Source organism: Lynx canadensis, chromosome C1 (assembly GCF_007474595.2).
Source record: "Lynx canadensis isolate LIC74 chromosome C1, mLynCan4.pri.v2, whole genome shotgun sequence".
In the NCBI taxonomy this organism is placed as follows: domain Eukaryota; kingdom Metazoa; phylum Chordata; class Mammalia; order Carnivora; family Felidae; genus Lynx; species Lynx canadensis.
This window is the reverse complement of record NC_044310.1, coordinates 50,960,702-50,982,236: the sequence shown is the minus strand read 5'-3', so window position 1 is coordinate 50,982,236 and position 21,535 is coordinate 50,960,702. Positions and strand designations below refer to the sequence as shown.

Here is a 21,535-nt window from a genome sequence, read left to right as displayed (position 1 = left end):
GAGTATAACAGTTGATAGGAATGGCATCCTCGAGTATTATATCTAAGAAGTAATGGAAACAAGGGCCAAAATAGAAAATCTAGACGTGTTTCAGGATTTGAATGGGAGCTGGGTAGAGAACCTGTATCAAGTGAGTACACATCTCACTAAATAAGAAAGCATATTGTTTCCTCTTAAGTATGTATCCAGTTTTAATATATCAGGTACTCCTCCTGGAGAAGAAGGATAAGTTAATACACCAAAAGGTTTAAGTGTAAATTTAATAAATTATAAGTTACTGTGGTTTAGCTGTATGAGTTTTTGGAAATTAAGTAAACATGTATTAGAAGCTGTTTCAGGTAACTTGTTTATTTGTATTTGATTTTGGTTTTTATGACTGAATGCCTTACCATTTGAAGTGTTTAGCATCAGTAAAGATAATTGATTGTTCAAAACTATAATTATTTTCTATTCTGGCAGTAAACTTTTCAAGTGTAAGAATGCATTCATAGCTAATTAACTTGACAGTGATCTTGAGATATCTTTTAACATATCTCAGTGGCTTTAGCTTGCACTGTATCTAAATACTCAATTAATTAAAGAGCTGATAGTCATCCCAGGCATTAACGATTCATCAAATGTGTAAAGAAGAACTGTTCTCTCATGAGCAGTTATTCCTGGAAATAGTAGAATCAGCTAAACTTATCAATAAGTTTAGGTTTATTCCTATTAAACATTTAATGAAAACAGCTACTGTTTTAGGTTCTAAAATTTTTCATCAAAATAAATTAGTTTCAGGTTAGAATTTTTTTTAAAGTTTATTTGTGTTAGAGAGAGAGATTGCGAGCATGAGCAGGGGAGGAGCAGAGAGAAAGGGAGAGAATCCCAAGCAGGCTCTGCACTGTCAGCTCACAAACTGTGAAATCATGACCTGAGCCAAAATCAAAAGTGGGATGCTTAACCCACTGAGTTGCCCAGGCGCCCTGTTTCACGTTAGAATTTTATATAATCTTTTTTCATCTTATGTGCAGCCTTTAAGGATCTCATGTAAAATACTTTAATTCATTAACATACTTTGGTAAATTGTGATACAGGATGTCAAGTTTGCTAACTTTCTTAGCGTGCAGAAATGATCATTAAGTGCTCTGTTAGTAGTAGGTTACCCATGAAAGCTGTTGAAGCAAGAAAGATGCATTATTTTGTTTAAGAAAGAGATTAATAATTTTCTGCTATAAGGGTGTCTTCAAAGAAGTAAATAAAGCTAGGCACACGAGAATATAGAAGCAGAATTATGGTTTCTATACTTTGTTGATATTTTTCCTCCTGTTACTTTTTTGCCAAAAAATCTTCTTTGATGTTAAAAATGAATAATTGTAAATTTGACTGTATGCAGTTGTTTTTTTTTTTTTATAAAATCAATCTCCAAGATATATAAGGAAATAATAGTTTCAGTGTTACTTGAAATGCATATTTCATGAAAAGGTGGGAAATGGGTTCCTGTAACCAATATTTTGCAACCATATTTTCTTTTTAGGAATTATCTTAAACTGGAGATTGACTGGTTTTTCTTCTCTTTTTTTTTTTTTACATAGGAATAATAAAAGTACCTATATTATAGAAATTTGTGAGGACTAAATAAGGTAATACATATAAAGGTTTTTGTAAAGTGCCTGGCACATATTAAATGCTCCATTAAAGAGGTGCCTGGGTGGCTTAGTTGGTTAAGCATCTGACTCTTGATTTTGGCACAGGTCATGATTTCACGGTTGGTGAGGTTGAGCCCCACATTGGGCTCTGTGCTGACAGCGCCTGCTTGGGATACTCTCTCTCCCTCTCTGTCTGCCCCTCTCCTGCTCATTGCTCTGTCTCTCTCTCTCTCTCTCTCTCTTTCTCTCAAAATAAGTAAACTTAAAAAAAAATGCTTGATAAAAGTTAAGTCATTATTATTATCATTGGCTTTATTAAATTACATTTATCCAAGTATTACACAACTCGAGAGAGAATAGTTTGAAGGCATAAGGATACTGGGCTTTGGGGGGTATAATTAGATAAGAGGATGATTTAAGAATAAGAAGGGAGGTTATCCCAAGCAAGAAAGTAGCTTGCTTTGTATTATTACTTGAGCCTTATATGCTCATGTAACCTGAACATCAAATCATATAGGTTGCTTATTGTACTTAATACTGTTAAAAAATTTGAGTGTCATGACAGTTAAAATTTTTAGGAATTTGTAGTTTGTTTAAAAAAAACTTTATCATATCTAGAAAATCTAGCATAGAAATAATTCTAGAATTACAAAAGGAGATGTATGAAACCTCAGCAGATACCAGCTAACATATAGATATCGTAAAAAATTTGCATAAGTTTCCATAAATATTTGCTGACTACATTGTTGCTGGATCATAATAATATTCTAGCTCAGTTTGAATTCTTTTTAACCTTTTAAGGTATGTTTCACAGGAGGCCGTAATTTGGGGTAATACACACTAGTGGTTATTATACAAATCTATAGGTGTACATTTTCCCAGTGAATAATGTTCAAAAAAAGAAAGAAAAGTTGGCATTAGTTTATATACCATCATTATCTCATTAACTGTGCTTAGCAACCTGCATAGAAACAGTATGTTTATCTCTGTTTTATAGATGACAAAGCTGACATTCCAGAGGGCTCTCACATTTGTAACCGAAAAAAAAAACAAACCCAGAAATTTAAGCATTATTAATGTGAGTTTTAAGATATTTACACATTATATTTATTTTTTAGTATAAAACTTGAGTGTATTTTAAAGGGTCTCATGAGGTAAAAAAGATTTTAAAAAATTATCATCTGAATAGAGGGAGAATGAATGGATGTGATTGAAACAAACATTTGGCTGAGGTGAGAGAACATAGGTTAAAAAGAGGTATATTCTGAAAATGACAGATTTCCTATTATTGAACACCTTTTGCTTCTGATTTTTATGGTTATTATCAGACAATGTAGAAAAAGCTGTCTGAAAGGATATATATGTAAAAAATATATTTTTTAGTTTAATTTGTTACTTATTTTTTTCAAAATATGTTTTTTAAAAAAAAATTTTTTTTTTTTTAACGTTTATTTATTTTTGAGACAGAGAGAGACAGAGCATGCAGGGGAGGGTCAGAGAGAGAGGGAGACACAGAATCTGAAACGGGCTCCAGGCTCTGAGCTGTCAGCACAGAGCCCGACGCGGGGCTCGAACTCACGGACCGTGAGATCATGACCTGAGCCGAAGTCGGCCGCTTAACCGACTGAGCCACCCAAGGAGCCCCTCAAAATATGTTTTGAAGAAATTGTTGAGGTTTCTCAAAGATATTTAAAAAAATCTGTTATTAAGCCATACCTAAAATTAGAGATTTTTGTATTTAAATAAGTTTTTTTTCCCCCCTACACATTAGTTGTTCACTTATTCTTGTACAGTGTTAATCCAGGAAGGGCCTGGTCTTTTCAAACCCTCTATAGGGATAAATGAGGGTATATAGATATATGGCAGTTTTTAGCTAATGTCATGTATTTCTTATTGTGCCAAATGGAGGTTATTTACAGCAAATGCTTACTTTATCAAGGAAATACTTATGCTATCACAATATCACAGAAAAATACTAGTCCAGTTGTCACATTAAGATAATCAAATAATACCAGTGGGAAAAATGTTTTTTATTGAGTATCTGAAATCAATTAAAAGTTAGATACTGGATTATGTGTAATGTTACTCATGTTCCAAATTTGTGCTTGAGCTCCACTGTTGCATTTGAGTTATAAAGATCAAAGTATATCTAATTGAGCAAATGCTTGTGTGTTTGATTTTTAAGAGCTATGTCACAGAGCACACGCTATTCTTGGCAAGGTTGTTAGAATTGGCCTCTTTCCTAACAGTAGCCTTAGTTGTAATCACCTACTGAACTTTCATATCTTTGTTTTTTTTTCTAAGTTTTAGAAAGACTGTATCTAGCAAATATTGTGTTACTAAGAATATAAGAATGAATGCAGTGGTTCATACCTGGTAACAATCAGTATAAGAAACAAAATGAAAGGATGCCATTCATTTTGATTTGGACCTTGGTTAGCAGTTAGGAATATGCCCCATACAACTCTTAATAATCGTTTGTAAACCTATAGGTTTACTAATCTGAATATAGTCTTTAAAAATTTTTTTTTAATGTTTATTTATTTTTGAGAGAGAGTATGAGACGTGGACAGAGAGAGAGGGAGACACAGAATCTGAAGCAGGCTCCAGACTCCAAGCCATCAGCACAGAACCCAACCTGGGGCTTGAACCCATGAACTGCGAGATCATGACCTGAGCTGAAGTCAGATGTTCAACCAACTGAGCCACCCAGGCGCTCCCATAGTCATTTTAAAAAATATTTTATTTATTTATTTTTTTTTAAGAAAGAGAGAGAGAGACTGGGGGAGGGGTGGGGTGGGGGGAACAGAGGATCCAAAGCTGGCTCTGCAATGACAGCAGAGAGCCAGACGTTGGGCTTGATTCCACAAATCATGAGTTCATGACCTGAACCAAAGTCAGACACTCCACTGAGCCATCCAGGTGCCCCACTAACCTAAATATAGTCTTGACCTTTTTATAATGGGAAATTACAAACATACACAAAAGTAAATAGAATAGGGGTGCCTGGGTGGCCCAGTCATTTAAATGTCTGACTCTTGGTTTTGGCTCAGGTCATGATCTCTGTAGTTCATGGGTTGGAGCCCCTTGTTGGTCTCTGTGCTGACAGAGCAGAGCCTGCTTGGGATTCTGTCTCTCCCTCTCTCTCTTTCTCTCTCTCTGCCCCTCCCTGGCTTCCTTTCTCTCTCTCTCTCTGTCTCTGTCTCGCTCTCTCTCTCTCTCTCTCAAAAATAATAAATAAGTAGAACAGTACAATTAACCTCCATTATCATTCTTGTTTTATGTATTACCTGTTCCCTTTTTCCCTATAGTAGTTTATTTTTTTTTCAACGTTTATTTATTTTGGGGACAGAGAGAGACAGAGCATGAACGGGGGAGGGGCAGAGAGAGAGGGAGACACAGAATCAGAAACAGGCTCCAGGCTCTGAGCCATCAGCCCAGAGCCCGACGCGGGGCTCGAACTCACGGACCGCGAGATCGTGACCTGGCTGAAGTCGGACGCTTAACCGACTGCGCCACCCAGGCGCCCCAGTAGTTTATTTTTAAAAAAATTTTTTTATTTATTTTGTGGGAGAGAGAGAGTGAGCATGCACACACACGAATGGGGGAGGGGCAGAGAGAGAAGGAGAGAGAGAGAATCCCAAGCAGGCTTTGCATTGTCAGTACACAGCCCAAGAAAAGGCTCAAACTACAAACTGTGAGATCATGACCTGAGCCGAAACTGAGAGATGTTTAACCAACTTAGCCACCTAGGAGGCACTACTGTAGTTCTATAAAAACAAAGTCTAGTCATGGTATCATTTTACCTGTCCATCCTTCAGTATCTTTTCTGTTAAGTAGTTTAATAAGCTTATTACATACTGATTGAATTTTTTCTCTAATGTTTTGTTTCTAGAAACAGATTGGCCACCACTCAAAATGTATATATTCATACTATGACCCATGTAATTCATGTTTCTTGAACTAGGTTATATGACAGTGATCTTGCTTAAATTTGTGGTTCTTAAAATTTTTTTTATCATGGTACTCTTTGGCAGTCTTTTGAATCCTATGACTCTCTTTTTTGGAATAATGTTTTTACGTGCATAAAATAAAATAGAATAACAAAGGAAATTAATTACATTGAATTATAATTATCAAGATATTAAAGTTCTGACATGTTTCTTTCCTAATGAGTTAAATATCTAGCCACATGTCTAAAAACTACTATATTTTCTAAGCAGTAATAAGCATGTGACAATATTCTGAGATACCTGTACTGGTTGTGATATAAAAATATGTACCAGTTCTGTTAATAACAAAGTCTCAGGTATAGTTAATACTGGTGTGGTTAGTTTCCTACATTCATTATTTAAGGAAATGCAAATTTCAGTGACAATGAAGGAGTATTTTACTCCCCATTCAAGTTTATGGCCCCTGCTTTAGAGTATTGGTTTTTATATTGATTTTTAGTTTTCATGGATGTCTCAAGCTATTGCTAGTACTCTACTCTTCCAGTTTTGCACTAGATATACCACTCTTGCTTTTATTCTATCTTGATTGGTCCTAGTTTATTTTAATACAAAAGCTTATGAGTTGAGAGCTCTGTTTTCTACCATTTTAATATAGCCACCCAAGATTTTTTAGTTAAGGGCTTGCATTTGAATGTGAAGAGTGTTATCTCAGACTGCAAGGGAAGGAATAAAGTTCCAGAACAGTAGCAGAGCAGAGCAAATCCCAGTTTTGTTCTCCTGTCCTGAGAATTAGCGTATTTTCAGTTAGGAAAAATTTGTACAGATTCCTTACTTATAGCGATATGGAGTGATATCCAAGATCTAGTTTTTATAAGTATATACCTTGTTTTGTTTTGTTTTGTTTTACAATTACAGAATCATTTTTTTCCTTCAATATATGAAATTTATTGTCGTATATACATTGTTTAGTTCATAAAATCATTCAAATACCATATTTTACTTGAGGTTTACAACAACCCTGTGGGGTACATTTGGCAACATTATTATTATTCTCATATGTGGAATGTGGAGACTGAGGCTTTGTTGTTTATATGAAAATACGTACAGCTTTACATCTTTAAGGTTGTAGATTGTTGCTCTTTGAGATATACCTAATCATTTTGTTGGATGTATGATTGTTCCAGGGTTAAACATATGAATTTAGAAAAACATTTTTGTTTGAGATGGCATCCTTGATTTTATGTTTTCTAAAATGTCATTGAAACCTGATTTTATAAAGGCATACTATGGGAGATTGTTAATCCTGCTTTCATGACCTTGAACTCAACATTTCACACCAGTTGAGTAATTTTGTCCTAGCTGATTTGCCTTGAGAACACTTGGACTTTGATAAGAGGGCCAACTGTTTGGTCATTTTGTTTTTAATTTTTTTTTTCTTTTTGCCTTAAATTATTTTTAATTTTTTTTTTAACGTTTATTTATTTTATTTTTGAGACAGAGAGAGACAGAGCATGAACAAGGGAGGAGCAGAGAGAGAGGGAGACACAGAATCTGAAACGGGCTCCAGGCTCTGAGCTGTCAGCACAGAGCCCGACACGGGGCTCGAACTCACGGACTGTGAGATCATGACCTGAACCGAAGTCGGATGCTTAACCGACCAAGCCACTCAGGCGCCCCACCTTAAATTATTTTTAATTATAATGTTTCTTGTTTTCAGTTTTCAAAACTGTTGTGTTGGATGATCACTCAACATCACAAACACGGTGATTATGGTTGTTTATGATGGAAAAAATCACAATGAAATTTGACTATCCTATAATAGAAGGTCAAATATGTAACAATCCATATTTGGAATAGTTTTTATAAAGAAGACAAATACTAGGAATTCAGTAAGTACTGGTTAATGCATACAGTTTTGATTAATTTATGAGCTAATTGATTTCCATGAGTTATGCTATTAGGAGGAAAAGATATAAGCATGAGAACATGCTGCTTCTAGGATGATGGGGAGGAAACAGATTATACAACAGTAGGTAACTCTGAAATGAGTAATGTGTATAGTTGCTCTTAGTAAAATTCACACTGGCTCAGAGTGAACTCTTGGTATAGAAATTTGGCAGTGATTTACTAAAATTAAGTAGATTGACCATCTTTTTTGATGCTCTTGGAGTTTTTATTACTATTTTTGCATGATTCTTTTTTATCATTTGCCACATGTACTTTTCTGTCTTTTCTTGATTTGCTAAATGCCAGTTGAGGGGTACAGACAGTAATGCTGTAAATATTGAGGGAGGAGCCTCCATTTACTAAGATATTTGTAAAGGAAGTGAGATCATCTGGATCTTGAAGTAGGACCTACCCAAGCAGATAGTCATATAGAGGCATTCTAAGTAAATGGAGTGGCATTAGGAAATGCACTTTTAGGAAATAGGCAGTGTTAAAAAGTAGATAATTTTGATTAGTGCAGAGGGTTTGTGTTGGGCAAGAAATGCTTGAAGAGATAATTTGGGGTCAGATTGTAGAAACTCTTGAATACATGGAAGAGATTGGGATTTTGTTCTGTAGGTTTATGCCCTTTGAATTGGGGTATACATTCTTGCTATATGAGATCTGCAAGACCACAGGATAAACATGACATATCTTCCAGGAATATAACTTTTTAGAAGATTTTGGGAAAAAATAACTTTTTTTTAAATATGGAGATGATTTATAGAGTAGAATACACAATTCACATGCAATTTTAAGATAAATTGTAAGATTTAAGATAAAATCCTAGTAAGATTCTAAAATTTGTGTTTATATAAAGCCATTTTCATCCCAGCACTGTAAGGAAATGCTTTCATTATCCTCAAGCTGTTAAACTCTTTTAATAGACAAGTTTGAACATCATAGGTCAAAGTAGGATGCAGCCATTGTAAATTTGTTTTAGGAAAATTGAAGGAAGATAGACAAACTTAGGAGACTATTTAGATAATTTAAAACTCGGTAAAAGTGGGTCTTGGTGGGCTTTGGGCAGTAGACATGGGAAGAAATGGTATCATATTAACAGACCTTTCAAAGGAAGATTGTATTCCATTTAGTGGCTTCAGATACAGGAGAGGTGGTTTACAAAGTAGAAAGACAGAGATGTCTTCCAGGTTTTAAGCTTGGATGACTGGAAGCATGATACTACCATTAGTGAATATGCAGAAGTAAGGAGGAGTGTGATAAGGTAGAAAGGAAGGACCAGCAGGGGCAGGAAGGCTTTAATGACTTTTGATATGTTGAATTTGAGGAGATTATAGGGTATCAAAAGGAGGAATGGCAAACAGGCAATGTAAGAAGGGGAACCAGAGAGAGATCTGGGAATAATATGTAAATTTGGGAACTTTACTCATTGAAAATAGAGGAGTCCATGAGAGTAAATAGACTTTCTGAGGATCAGAGTAGAAGAGATGATTGAAGAGTGTGCATTGGCCCGAATATATCACTTACTAGGAGGGAATAGGGCTATAAAAATGCATCCAGGCTAAGGATAATCCTGAGAGTGTAATAGTAGTGTGGAAGTGAAATGAAAGTGAAGTTTGGAAGAAGAACATTGTTTATTAGTAAGTAGCAGAGAGATCCAAGAGAATGTGGACTGAGGAAAGGCCATTTGATTAGACAATTGTGAGTTAGTGGTGTAATTAGAATACTTGGCAAAGTAGTGAGGACAGAAGGACATGATTTGTGAATCATAAAAAAAAAAATTCTTTCTCTTCCAGAATTATCTCTCCACTGAGCATATTTTATATGCAGAAAAAAACTTAGTACTCCTAAAAGAAACGAAATGAAACTTACTGTGTAAGAATTGTAAAAAAAAAAAAAAAAAAAAAAAAGGACGAATAGAAGAAGCAATTGATATATTAAATAATGCATTATTTTGTATTTGAAAGCCTCCAATTTTTTTTGTGAAAAAAAGTCATTTTGGCATTCTGGCTCCAAAGTCAATTTTGACAGTTCGGCTGCGGTTTTAAAAACTAAAACCTATTCTTGCTTTTGTTCTTTTGTACTCTTTGGGAACAAAATATTTACGTATGATCCACATAGATCATACATGTTTACATGTGACATGTTATACATATATGACATGTAGAGAAAAATACATAATGCCAAATATTTATTGACTAAGGTAAGTCACTATGTAACTTGGGCATTTTATTCTTTAAAAACTGTATTTAATTCAAAATTTTATTTCCATTTGCTAGTTTCTTTAAAAACCTTATTTAGAAATAAATACTGACAAGTGATATTCTGGTCAGAAGATTGGCATCTTGTAATCCTTGAGGATTAGAATTTAAATGATTTAAATTAGAAATAGCATAATCATACTTCTATTACGTGTCACTAAAAAAAACTACAAGAATTTAAATTTCTATATATTAAGGGATGAGTCTTTATTGAATTTGAAAATGTACATACACATCTGTCAGGCTGTTTAAACATTCAACAACTTGTTATGATTTTTAGTTCTATATGACAACCTACACAAACGTATTAGACTCATACTGTGCCCAGGGAGAATAACTTATTAAACTTTAACTTGATGCTGCAAATACATTCTTTCTCATTACATTCTGACAAGATCCCTTTAAATTGTTTTCACATCATTAAGTGTTAAAACATATAAAATGTATGCAGTATATACATAAGTCAACAAATATGTTACGATACAGTGATACCTGATATTAAAGTCAATATGACCTAATAATCATGATCTACTGCATTTAAGACAGTTAATCTACTTCAATATAGTATTATATCCTGCTTCATTTGACTTCCTAAATAAAGCATACCAAACATTTGTTTCAGATTTTGTTGTAGCAAAATGAAACATCAGTTTCAAAATTAGTATTACAGATTTTCATGTGTACTCTGAACTGACTGAATTTTAATTTTTAAATTAATAATATTACAGAATCTAGGAACTATACAATTATCAGTCTTTTATGTTTATTCAAGTTCAGAATTTTGGCAAGAAAATTTTTTTAACTGAGGAAGTTGTAAAATTAGCTTACATGATGACTTTTAAAATAAAAGTCCTTGTAAGTTTTTTATTTTAAAAAAATTACTTAAAAATTCACCCATTGGTTAAAATTTGGATTGTGACTATATAAAACTGATACTCATATCACAAAATATATGTATAAATGATATAAGAATTTTGATTGGGAAAGATAAATGGTGTTCTTTGAGGTAATTTGATGGTATGTTTACTTTCAAGTTGATAGTGGCTTTAAAATCAAGAGTCTATTTCTGAATCCTTGTGTTAGGGATTTAATATCAGATTATTAAACCACAGTAATTTCAGATGAATTTAATGTTTGATTTGTTGGCTCTTTAATTTGTCTCAGTTCATTCAGAGCTTTCTGAATCTGTTGGATGGATCAACATTTTAGTTGATTTGATAGAGTACAACCTTCCATTTTGAGACTTCCAATATATTCCTCTTCTCCTCTCTGGCTTAGTTTTTGCTCTTGGCTTGTTATATTTACCATTCAGGTTGTTTTCCCCACATACATCGTGACACCACCAGCCTCCTAAAGAAGATAGATATGGAATTTAATGAATACAAACTTGAGTTACTGTTAATGCATTTCCCTATGAGTACATCTTCATTTCTTACAATATGACAGTATTGTATGCCTTATGCATGTATCCCAATTTTAAATAATCTGTGTAAGTCTCATGTATGCCACCCAAAATAAAATATCTTAGGCTATTTATAAAACATTATTATAAAATAAATTCTTATAAAATAAAATACCTAGGTAAAAAACCTAGTTGAACCATAATCCAGTTAATACTTATGTTAAAACATTTTTACCTATAGTCAAAATGTTTATATGGGATTCAGTTTTTAAAGAGTTGACATTGTAGATATTAGCTAATACTTTGGGAAGACATTCTGTAGATATGAAAATGAATTATTGATGTTAGGAAAAAGATACCTGAATAACTTTCTGGACAGTTGACATGTCCTTTTGCTTTATGATCCCAAGTAGAAAATGCCAAATCTTTGTGTTCCGGGAGTGCGCTGGGGACATTGCCAGTAATCTCAACTAGGTGTAATGTATAGTTGGTTTCATGATCTCCCAAGTGAAAGGAATATTCGATATAATGCTTGTTGTCTTTCCAGTCTTCTAGTTCAATTCGTAAAACGTAATTAGATTTCTTTACTATGGAATATATCTTCTCTAGACCCAACCAAAATTCTCCTGAAAAGAAAGTGAAAATCTGTGGGTTGTTACCTGCAGATTAGGCACGAACAGTTTTTGTGGGTTTTTTTTAGTGTTTTTTATTGGTGCAAATCAATGAATTGTTTTAGCCTTGAATCCCTTGGTTATTTTAGAGTCTCTTAAAATATTTCTTTTTAAAACAATTTTATTGAATATAGTGAAATGTACAAAAAATATAAAAAATATTATTAATAGGCCTGCCTAAAGTTTGATTAGCCTTTCTAAAATGCATATTGTGAGATGTATTTCTTGGATGAAATATATTAGGCAGTTGTAGATATTTTAGATCTGGTCATTGGTAAAATATTATCTCATTTCTGGGTCCTTATGTGTACTGGCTTTGCTGTCAAGAATTTATTAATACCCATATACTATCAAAAGTTTTGTTAAGGATTTCTACTATTATATCCAGTATTACTTGGATAGTAGTGTCATTTTCTTCAAATATAGTCTTGGCCTTTGATATTTGCTTGATATACGTTTTCTTTGTCGAAAAATAAGGGAATAGAATTTTATAGACATTTTAAGTTAAAAAACAATTCTTAATAACTTCTGTATAATTTTAAAAATTATTTTTCTTTGAAATTAAAAGCATAACAAATATAGACACTTTTGAATTATCACAGTCTTCTGTTAAAGTATTTAAGGAAAAAAGACAAACTGTTTTATTGCTATTGAATTAGAAGACAATTTTAAGGATTACAAGTACAAATGGCTTACTTTCTTATAGAAGTAAATGAATACTCTGGACTTAACAGTCAGCCTTTTATTTTGGGGTTACAAATCATCATTCTTAGAAGATTAGTTAGGGATTTAACTAGTAGTTTGAATACAAAATTTCTTAAATGGTCAAATAGTACTGAATGTTAAGTCAAAATTTGATATCATAATGGATGTTTTCCACTTTATATATGAGTGCTTACATTTGTGAATTTTTATAATGTGCCTTTTTGGGTTTAAAACCATTTTTGTTATGCTTATTTTATTATATTTTGTGATCAAAATATAGTAATTTGTATTAACTAATTTCCTTTAAATCACACATTCTATAGTATACATTTATAATATTTAAACAATTAAGATTTAAACATTTAGTACTGTACATCTGGCAGTTTCCTTGTTCCTTTCACCTTCCAAATAATTAATATCTAAAATGTTAAAAAAAGAAAGTAGAGTGACCTGTGATAAGGATGGTTTTCTTCAGAGCTCATTCAAATATAGCATTTACCACTTATCAGAGCACATAGCACTTAATAATAATTGTCTTTAATAATTATAGTTATGATAATTAGAAGCCATCCAATTAAATTGAGATACATATACTTAAGAGCAGACATGAAATTATGGTAAGCATAATTCAAACAGTCGCTTGTAATAAGTATAGATTACTGACAGATGTGTAATTATGTGTTCTATGAAGTTCTGTGAAGGCTGGGACTATTCCTCATTCATTGTTGCGTTCCTAATGCCCAATCCATAATAGCTTCTCAGTAAATATATTTTTTAAGTGTTTTTATTTATTTTTGAGAGAGAGAGAGTGTGAGCAGGAGAGGGGCAGAAAGATAAAGGGGGGTAGAGAATCCAAAGAGGGCTCTGCGCTGACAGCAAGACCAATGCGGGGCTTGAACTGATGAACCATGAGATTATGACCTGAGCCAAAGTCAGATGCTCAACTGACTGAGCTACCCAGGCACCCCAATAGTTTTTACAAATGAATGAATGAAGTCACCTTACCGTCAAGCCTCCCAAAACCATATCTGTAGTTTTCCCAAGTTTCATTGAAGTTTTGTGATCCATCTATTCGGTGTTGAATCACTGTCCATGAACTACCTGAATATAATGAACGTAATTGTGTACTTTAGTAGATTGATGCTGACAGATGCAACAAAATACTGTTTTCTTGTTTTGGTTTTAATTGGTAGCACTGTAATATAGTTATTAATGTTGCTATGGTGGTACCATTTTATTATTTATTATGGTACCAAGAAGTTAAGTAAAGGGCAAATAATGAATTTGTCTTAATAAACTTATTAACAATAGTATTTCAGATTACTTTATGGAAAATAATTGAATAAGTGCATGAGTGAATATGAAACTAAACAAAGCAAATATAAGTACTAGAGCTATATAACTACTCATGTTGCTTATATTTCATTTTATATTCACAACAAAGATGACAGGATTGAGTTTTACTTAATAGGCAGTGAGTAACCTGAGCTAATTGTAGTCCATTTTCTCTTCAGGCTGGTTTTACCTGATTTAACATCACAGTAGACATTAAAAGCTTGAGAGTTGCTGGGTCTAATGGAGTAGATGCCACTTGTATGTTCACCTCTGTTATAAATGGTGGTACAGTTAGCAGGAATGTCTAGAATCAAGAAAGTTTATTACATAAGATACAGTAATAGGAATTGTATCTTTAGAGCTTGGGCTTTTACTTGACATTTTATGGAATTGTGGTGAATGTAGCCCTTAGCCTTTTTCAGTAATGTATTACCAAGAAAGTACTTTATGCTAAAGCAGATTTATTAGACGACATGTTATACAAATACTATTAAAATATTTATTATCAAACTGATTTTTAAAAAATTTTTTTCTTAATGTTTATTTTTGAGAGAGAGAACACAAGCCAGAGAGGGACAGAGAGAGAGGGAGACATAGAATCTGAAGCAGGCTCCAGGCTCCAAGCTGTCAGCATAGAGCCCCATGCAGGGCTCGAACTCATGAACTGTGAGATCTTGATCACAGCTGAAGTCAGACCCTTAACTGAGTGAGCCACCCAGGTGCCCCTCAAACTGATTTCTTTTTAAGAAAAGTGACAAAATGAGAATTTTAGACACATATTTTGTTAGATAAAGGAAGGATATAAATTTATTTTATATCCTTTTTTGAGAGTGACAGAGAGACAGAGCGAAGCGGGAAAGGGACAGACAGAGAGGGAGACACAGAATCCTAGCAGGCTTGAGGCTCTGAGCTGTCAGCACAGAGCCCGATGCGGGGCTCAAACTCAGGAGCAATAAAATCATGACTTGAGAGGAAGTCAGACGCTTAACCAACTGAGCCACCCAGGCTCCCCAGGAAGGATATAAATATAATACTACATAAGACATTATTACAGTGTTTGGTGTATAGCACATAGTCAACAGGTGGAAAGAGTGAGCATACATGAAGGAAACTTACAGAGACCTTTTGTGTATGTGTATGAATTACATAAAAGTAAGTGTATTTTGAAAGTATTATTGTTTTGTTAAAGTATCGTCACGAATGGAGACTTTGTTCTCCTGTCTTTGTGTTTTTCTTATGAAAATTTTCAAGGAAACAGGAAGGTAGAAACATTAGAGAACTTCATAGTCTTTCCACCTGTATTCAGGAATTGTTAACCTTTTGCCATTTTTGCTTTATAAACATACATATATACAAACATGTATTTTGCTGTACTATTTGAAATTTGCAAACATCATGACCCTTAGCCACTTAAATATTTTGACATGTATCTCTTAAACATGAAATTATTTTATTGCATGACTATAATACTATTATTACATCTAAGAAATTTTAAAATAATGTCATATTATCTAATATCCAGTCTACAACTATATTTTCCTGATTGTCTTAAAAATGTGTTTTATATGGGGCGCCTGGGTGGCGCAGTCGGTTGAGCGTCCGACTTCAGCCAGGTCACGATCTCGCGGTCCGGGAGTTCGAGCCCCGCGTCGGGCTCTGGGCTGATGGCTCAGAGCCTGGAGCCTGTTTCCGATTCTGTGTCTCCCTCTCTCTCTGCCCCTCCCCCGTTCATGCTCTGTCTCTCTCTGTCCCAAAAATAAATAAAAAACGTTGAAAAAAAATTAAAAAAAAAAATGTGTTTTATAGGGTTAAAAGAGCTGCCAGGATCCAATTAAGGTTGACACATTGTATTTGGTAGATTTGTCTCTTTACTCTCGTTTAGTTTAGAACAGGTCCCAAGAATAGCAATTATTTTTTATGGGAATGTCTAAGATAGGAAAAGAATTTGATGATAATACCTTCAAGAAGGAAACCTGACAAATTAACTTACCATCATGTTCTACAATTTTTGTTTCATTCAAGTGAAGAAAAGGGGTAGTTCTTGGTGCCCTTGGTTTAGAAGAAAGAGAATTTTCTGTGGATTCTTGAACACCAGTTCTTCTTAGCTGATGGAAGAATATAAAAATGGTATGGAATATACAGTTAGGGGAATCTGAGGGAGGATATTAAGATTACAATTTATATACATCTTTAAGTTCATAATATGTTATTGCTCTTGATGTTAAGAGGGATAAACAATGCTGTACAGATTATATAGATGACTTCTTCTCAAAATATGTAATCAGGCACATTGTTTAATGGGTTTAAAAAACTAGGGAGAGCAAACCAGAAATTAGTCAAAAAACAGCAAGACCAAAGGTAGAGACTTTGCTTAGCATATTTTAACATGTTCTGTTTATTTACATGAATAGAATATATATGCTATTCAGTAGTAGGCAGATTTTAAGCTTTAATAATTCTCAGTTGTAGGCCTTATTGATTGATTCTCAGACCTGCCTAAAGACCTAGCACATAATTTGAATAAGGCTTCTTCTATCATTCCTTCCTTCCTTCCTTCCTTCCTTCCTTCCTTCCTTCCTTCCTTCCTTCCTTCTTTTTTCAAGTTTATTTATTTCTGAGGGGGGAGGGGCAGAGAGAGAGAGGAGGCAGAGGATTGAAGTAGGCTCTGAGCTGACAGCAGAGAGCCCGATGCGGGGCTCGAACTCAACGAACCCTGAGGCCATGACCTGAGCCAAAGTCAGACACTTAACCAACTGAGCCACCCAGGCACCCTGAACAAGGCTGCTTTCTTAATAGTTTTTTTTGGAATGTAAATATATCTGTAGAGGTGACAGATTGGCAGCTTTATTTGCTTACTTTCAATACATTCAACATTTCATTGTTAGTTTTAGCAATAACAATTTACTTTTGTGTAAAGTGTGCTGGGTTTGCAATTTATTGACTGAAAGCTTTTCTTATTGTTGCCCTGAGAAAAACAGAATATGTAATACCTTATTAGTGTTTTTTGATATCAGCATTTTTTAGGACGTAATTCATAAGGATCTATTGCAAAGTTCATTTGTTGGGTATTAACCTTTTTTCCCTGAGTAACTGTGTGATGTTAAAGTCACTTAACATAGAGTTTTAGACTCTTATTTTAAATTTGAGGAAGTTGGATCAGATGATCTAAGGCTTCTTCCAACTCAGATATTCATTGTTTTGAATTCTTCATACATTTTATTATTAGGATGTATGTAATTTGATAATAGTGACATTTTGTTTCTGTGAGTAGGCTCATTTAACTGTTATAAAAGATATAAGAAAAAAGAAATAAGAAAAATAATGTAATGAGGAAATTATGGAAATCAAAACTAGTTGTTGGCAACAAACCCTTTTGGATAGTTAGGAAAAATAATAAAATAACTTAGTAAATTATGTCTCATAATTAGCAAAAATAACCTGAAATTATGAGTTATAAAATTACTGAAACATATAATGATGTTTGTTTAGTGGAAATTGTTTTATAATTCTTGGCAACTATTTGTTTTTACAAGTTGCTCCAAGTTTGTATTAGTTTTGGAACCCTCTTGAGTGCCTGTTCCATAGCATTACTAATTAATATTTTCGAACTGTGGTATTCCATATTGAAATGTGTAGGTTCTCACATAGCTTTATTCAAGACAGGTATCTCCCTCACCTAGCCAGCTGTTTACATTGTAGATTAATTATATTGTTGGGTATTGAACTTTAATTATCAGGCACACAGTTTCCAATACTATTAATAATAACATGCTTTTGTTGACTTCTTTGTGTTAAATATGACATTAAATTTACTCAACATATTTATTGAGTTCCTACTATGTCTCAGACAATATTCTATATTTTGGGGCATCAGCTATGAAAAAATGAAGAAAATCCCTGTTCTCATGGAGTTTACATTCTTGTGAGGGGACAGACAAATAACTAAAAAATATATATATTGCATGAAATAGAGCTACATGTAAAGGAAAAAAGGAGAGTAATGAAGGAGATAGCAGGTTTTTAAGTATGGGCTTAGGGATTATAATTTTTGATTAAGTGACTTGGGAAGGCTTCACTGAGAATTTTACATTTGAGAAAGACCTAAAGGAAATGAGAGTGGGCCATGCAGATACCAGGGAGAAGAGCATTCCAGATATGGGGAGCATGGGCAAAAGCCCTGAGACAGCAGCATGTTCGATGTGTTTGAATAACGGGGAAGAGTACCCCAGTATGACTAGAGTAGTGGAGATGAAGTCAGAGAGATGAGTCATCGGGGGTCTTGTGGCCACTGGAAGTGAGATGGGAAGCTACTGTGTAGTTTTAAACAAAGAGAGATGTGATCCAATTTTAACTTTTGATAGAATCATGTTAGTGGCTCTATTGGAGGTATACTTTACATAAATTAATTCTTTTTTTTTTTTTTTCTCACAACACTCCTATAAGATAGGTTCTGTTATTTCCTTCATAGAATAAGTGAAGAAACTGAGAGACAGAGGAGTTAGGTCACACCAAAGTTTTAGAGCCCAGATTCAAACCGAGGTAGTTTATGAGCTTTAGAGTCTCCAATCTTTTTTTTTTTTTTTTTTAATTTTTTTTTTTTTTCAACGTTTATTTATTTTTGGGACAGAGAGAGACAGAGCATGAACGGGGGAGGGGCAGAGAGAGAGGGAGACACAGAATCGGAAACAGGCTCCAGGCTCCGAGCCATCAGCCCAGAGCCCGACGCGGGGCTCGAACTCACGGACAGCGAGATCGTGACCTGGCTGAAGTCGGACGCTTAACCGACTGCGCCACCCAGGCGCCCCTAGAGTCTCCAATCTTAACGATCATGCTGATGTGATGGGTTTACTCACTATCCCAACTAGAAGTTTTAAAAGTAAATTTAGGGCTTAATGTTCCCATTAACCTAGATTTTATGTAAAAGATTGGACGAGCCATTAAAATATTGACTTACCTGGTTTTCTATTTCTTTTATTTGACTATGCTGTTGATTTAATTGTCTGTATTGTTCCTCCACGGTCTGGAGAAGGTCTTTGATGCTGTTATCTTGCTGTTCTACAAAATTCTGGACATAGATTGTAGGGTGGTTAGAAGTTTATTTCTTCTGTCTTTTTTCTTTGCTTTTTTGTTAAGTGAGTCTTTTTTGTTTTTTGTAACTATTACAATCTAAATTTTTAAAACTAATAGTGGATTAGATAATTGAATATTGGCAACCATTTTCTCTTGTATGCTTCAAATACTTTTTTTTTTACGATTTAAAATGTACTATCTCTAAAACTTGGTTTCCTGAACTTTAAAGTAGTTCAGTTAAATGAAAAAAAAAAAAAACCCACAGTATTTTAATAGGAATTAATCTTTACCCTTTACTTACTACTTTTATCCATTTTATTTATTTGTTTGTTTATTTATTTATTTATACTTTTATCCATTTTCAATATGGGAGGATAGTTTCAAATTATCTTCCTCTAACCTTTTACCTGCCTCTAGTAATTGGCAATATTGTAATAATTTAGTGTTCTAAAATTTTATTAATTGATTTATAATTTTCATCTGAAATAAGTGTAGAATCATAAAAAACAACTTGAAATTATAACAGGAAATTTTATTTCCTAGAAGCTTTTTTTCCTTGAGAAAAGTATAGTATTTCAATGATTCAACAAAGTAGCATGTCTTAAAACATTTTTAAAAAAAGATCCATATTGAAAACATAATCATGAACCCTCTTTGATTTCTACTTACTTTAAGTGAAGTTATTTCTGGGTGTTCCTGGATTTCAGGTTGATTTTTAGTTAAACTGGTTAATTGCTTCTCCAAATATTTCACTTTTTGTTGAAGTAGATTTTTTTCTTCTAGGAGGCTTTCAAGTTTTGAGGTGAGTTCAAGTGACATATTCTTTACTTCTTCATTCTTGACTTGTAGTTTGGATGTAGTTCTTCTAAGTTCCTTTTCTTCTTCTTTGATTTCATTGGTTTGCAGTGATAGGTCATAAAAAGACTGATCAAATATGTTGAGTTTTTGAAATATGTCATTAATTTGGCCCTTAGTCTTATGGACAAAGTCTTTAAGACCATGTCCTAACTGAAGGAGGCCATTGGCTAAAATTTTTACATCATCTAACATAGCAAATCTTGATTTTGGCTCTGGAGACATAGAATCATATGATGAATAGTCTTGGTCAATTTTGGAAGAAATAACTAGAGGAACAATAAAAAGAAAGAGCTTAATCGTGTGCATTTTTATCGTAATTATTCAACTAATTTTCTCCTGTAGGCAGACCTAGACTTCTAAACTCTATATATACCACTATTCGCCACACTGCAAACAGTAAGGTTGGCAGGTGAATATAGTTAATCATTAAGCTGTGTAAACTTGTACGAATGTAACCTTCTATATTGAGTTAGATCAGTGCTAAATGAAATCAAAGAAATGAGCAATTAACCTTCATTTTAAATTGTTACTGTGTTTAATTCTGCAGTATTATAAACTGCAGTTTCAGGGTTGTGAGAGCTACCTTTTTTAAATGCTTATTTTAATTTACCATGATTTTTAAAAGAGATTTACAATTGAACTCTTTTGACTGGTAAATTAACATTAAGGTTGAGGAAGATTAGCGAATTAAGGATGTGTTTCCCAAATTGTATTTTAGTTATTTTGGAAACAGCAACCTATTCCCAGAAATGGTTTCTCTCTGAAGCTTTCCTCTACTGCTTCAGGTGGTATTAAGGGCTCTCAATGCAGCATTCCTGTGATACTCTGTATAAGCTAACATGATTATACATTCCTTATTATTTGTCACTGTAATTGTTAGTATGTCTTTTGCTTCAGAATATCTTTCCTAACCATATTTTTATATTATCATAAAATCTCATACATTAAAAGGCATTTCACTCCCTTTTTGTGTTATATAAAGCTGTGTCTATGTTCTAACTTCTTTTCCATGTGCCCACTGAAAGACCAATAGATTAGGTGATCTTGTACAGTCAAGCCAGAATTATATACTTCCAGTGTCAGAAACAATTTGCTTGTTGTAAGTTTTTCTCAATTTTGTGAGATTGGTAACAATTTTGGTAACATAAATTTAACAAAACCAACAAATTAATAGTGTGTTCAAAAACAAATGTTCTACTGTGCTTCTAACATAGTATTAAAAGGAAAAATATCAAATCCCTTGTTTAATTATTACTGATTAGCCTTCTTGAGTGCTCATTGAGAACTTTTTGAGAAGATAATAAATCCTTTAAACATGCCTTATTTTGGATGCCTGGGTGGCTTGGTCAGTTAAACGTCCGACTCGATTGCAGTTCAGGTCTTGATCTCGGGGTTGTGAGTTCAAGCCCTGCATTGGGCTCTGTGCTGGGTGTGAAGCCAACTTAAAAAACAATGCATTATCTTGACAAATGAATATAGTAAAATAAGAGTGTGGGCTCTGGAATCAGACTGTCATCCATATCCGAGACCCAGCTCTAACTTTCTGGTCTTGGGCAAGTTATGCAACCTCCCCATACCTCAGTCTTCTCATCTGTAAATTGAGATAGTTATTGTACGTACTTAAATAGGGTTATGAGAATTAAAAGAAATGATAGGTGTAGAGCACTTAGAACAGTGTCTGGCAAATAGGAAGCACTCAAAGTGTTAG

The 21,535-nt window shown here is 33.7% G+C and overlaps 2 protein-coding genes across 9 annotated transcripts in view; one reads left to right on the top strand and one right to left on the bottom strand.

Moving 5' to 3' along the window:
• Positions 1-21,535, top strand: part of DOCK7 (dedicator of cytokinesis 7) — a 226,890-nt gene that overhangs the window by 80,124 nt on the left and 125,231 nt on the right. The window lies entirely within an intron of this gene.
• On the bottom strand, positions 10,952-20,185 carry ANGPTL3 (angiopoietin like 3). Its single transcript, XM_030324346.1, has 7 exons — positions 19,639-20,185; positions 18,854-18,964; positions 15,890-16,004; positions 14,090-14,203; positions 13,570-13,665; positions 11,548-11,814; positions 10,952-11,136 (listed from the first exon to the last, which is right to left on the bottom strand). Exons 1-7 carry the CDS (start codon positions 20,131-20,133, stop codon positions 10,952-10,954), a joined length of 1,383 nt encoding a protein of 460 aa, XP_030180206.1. The 5' UTR covers positions 20,134-20,185.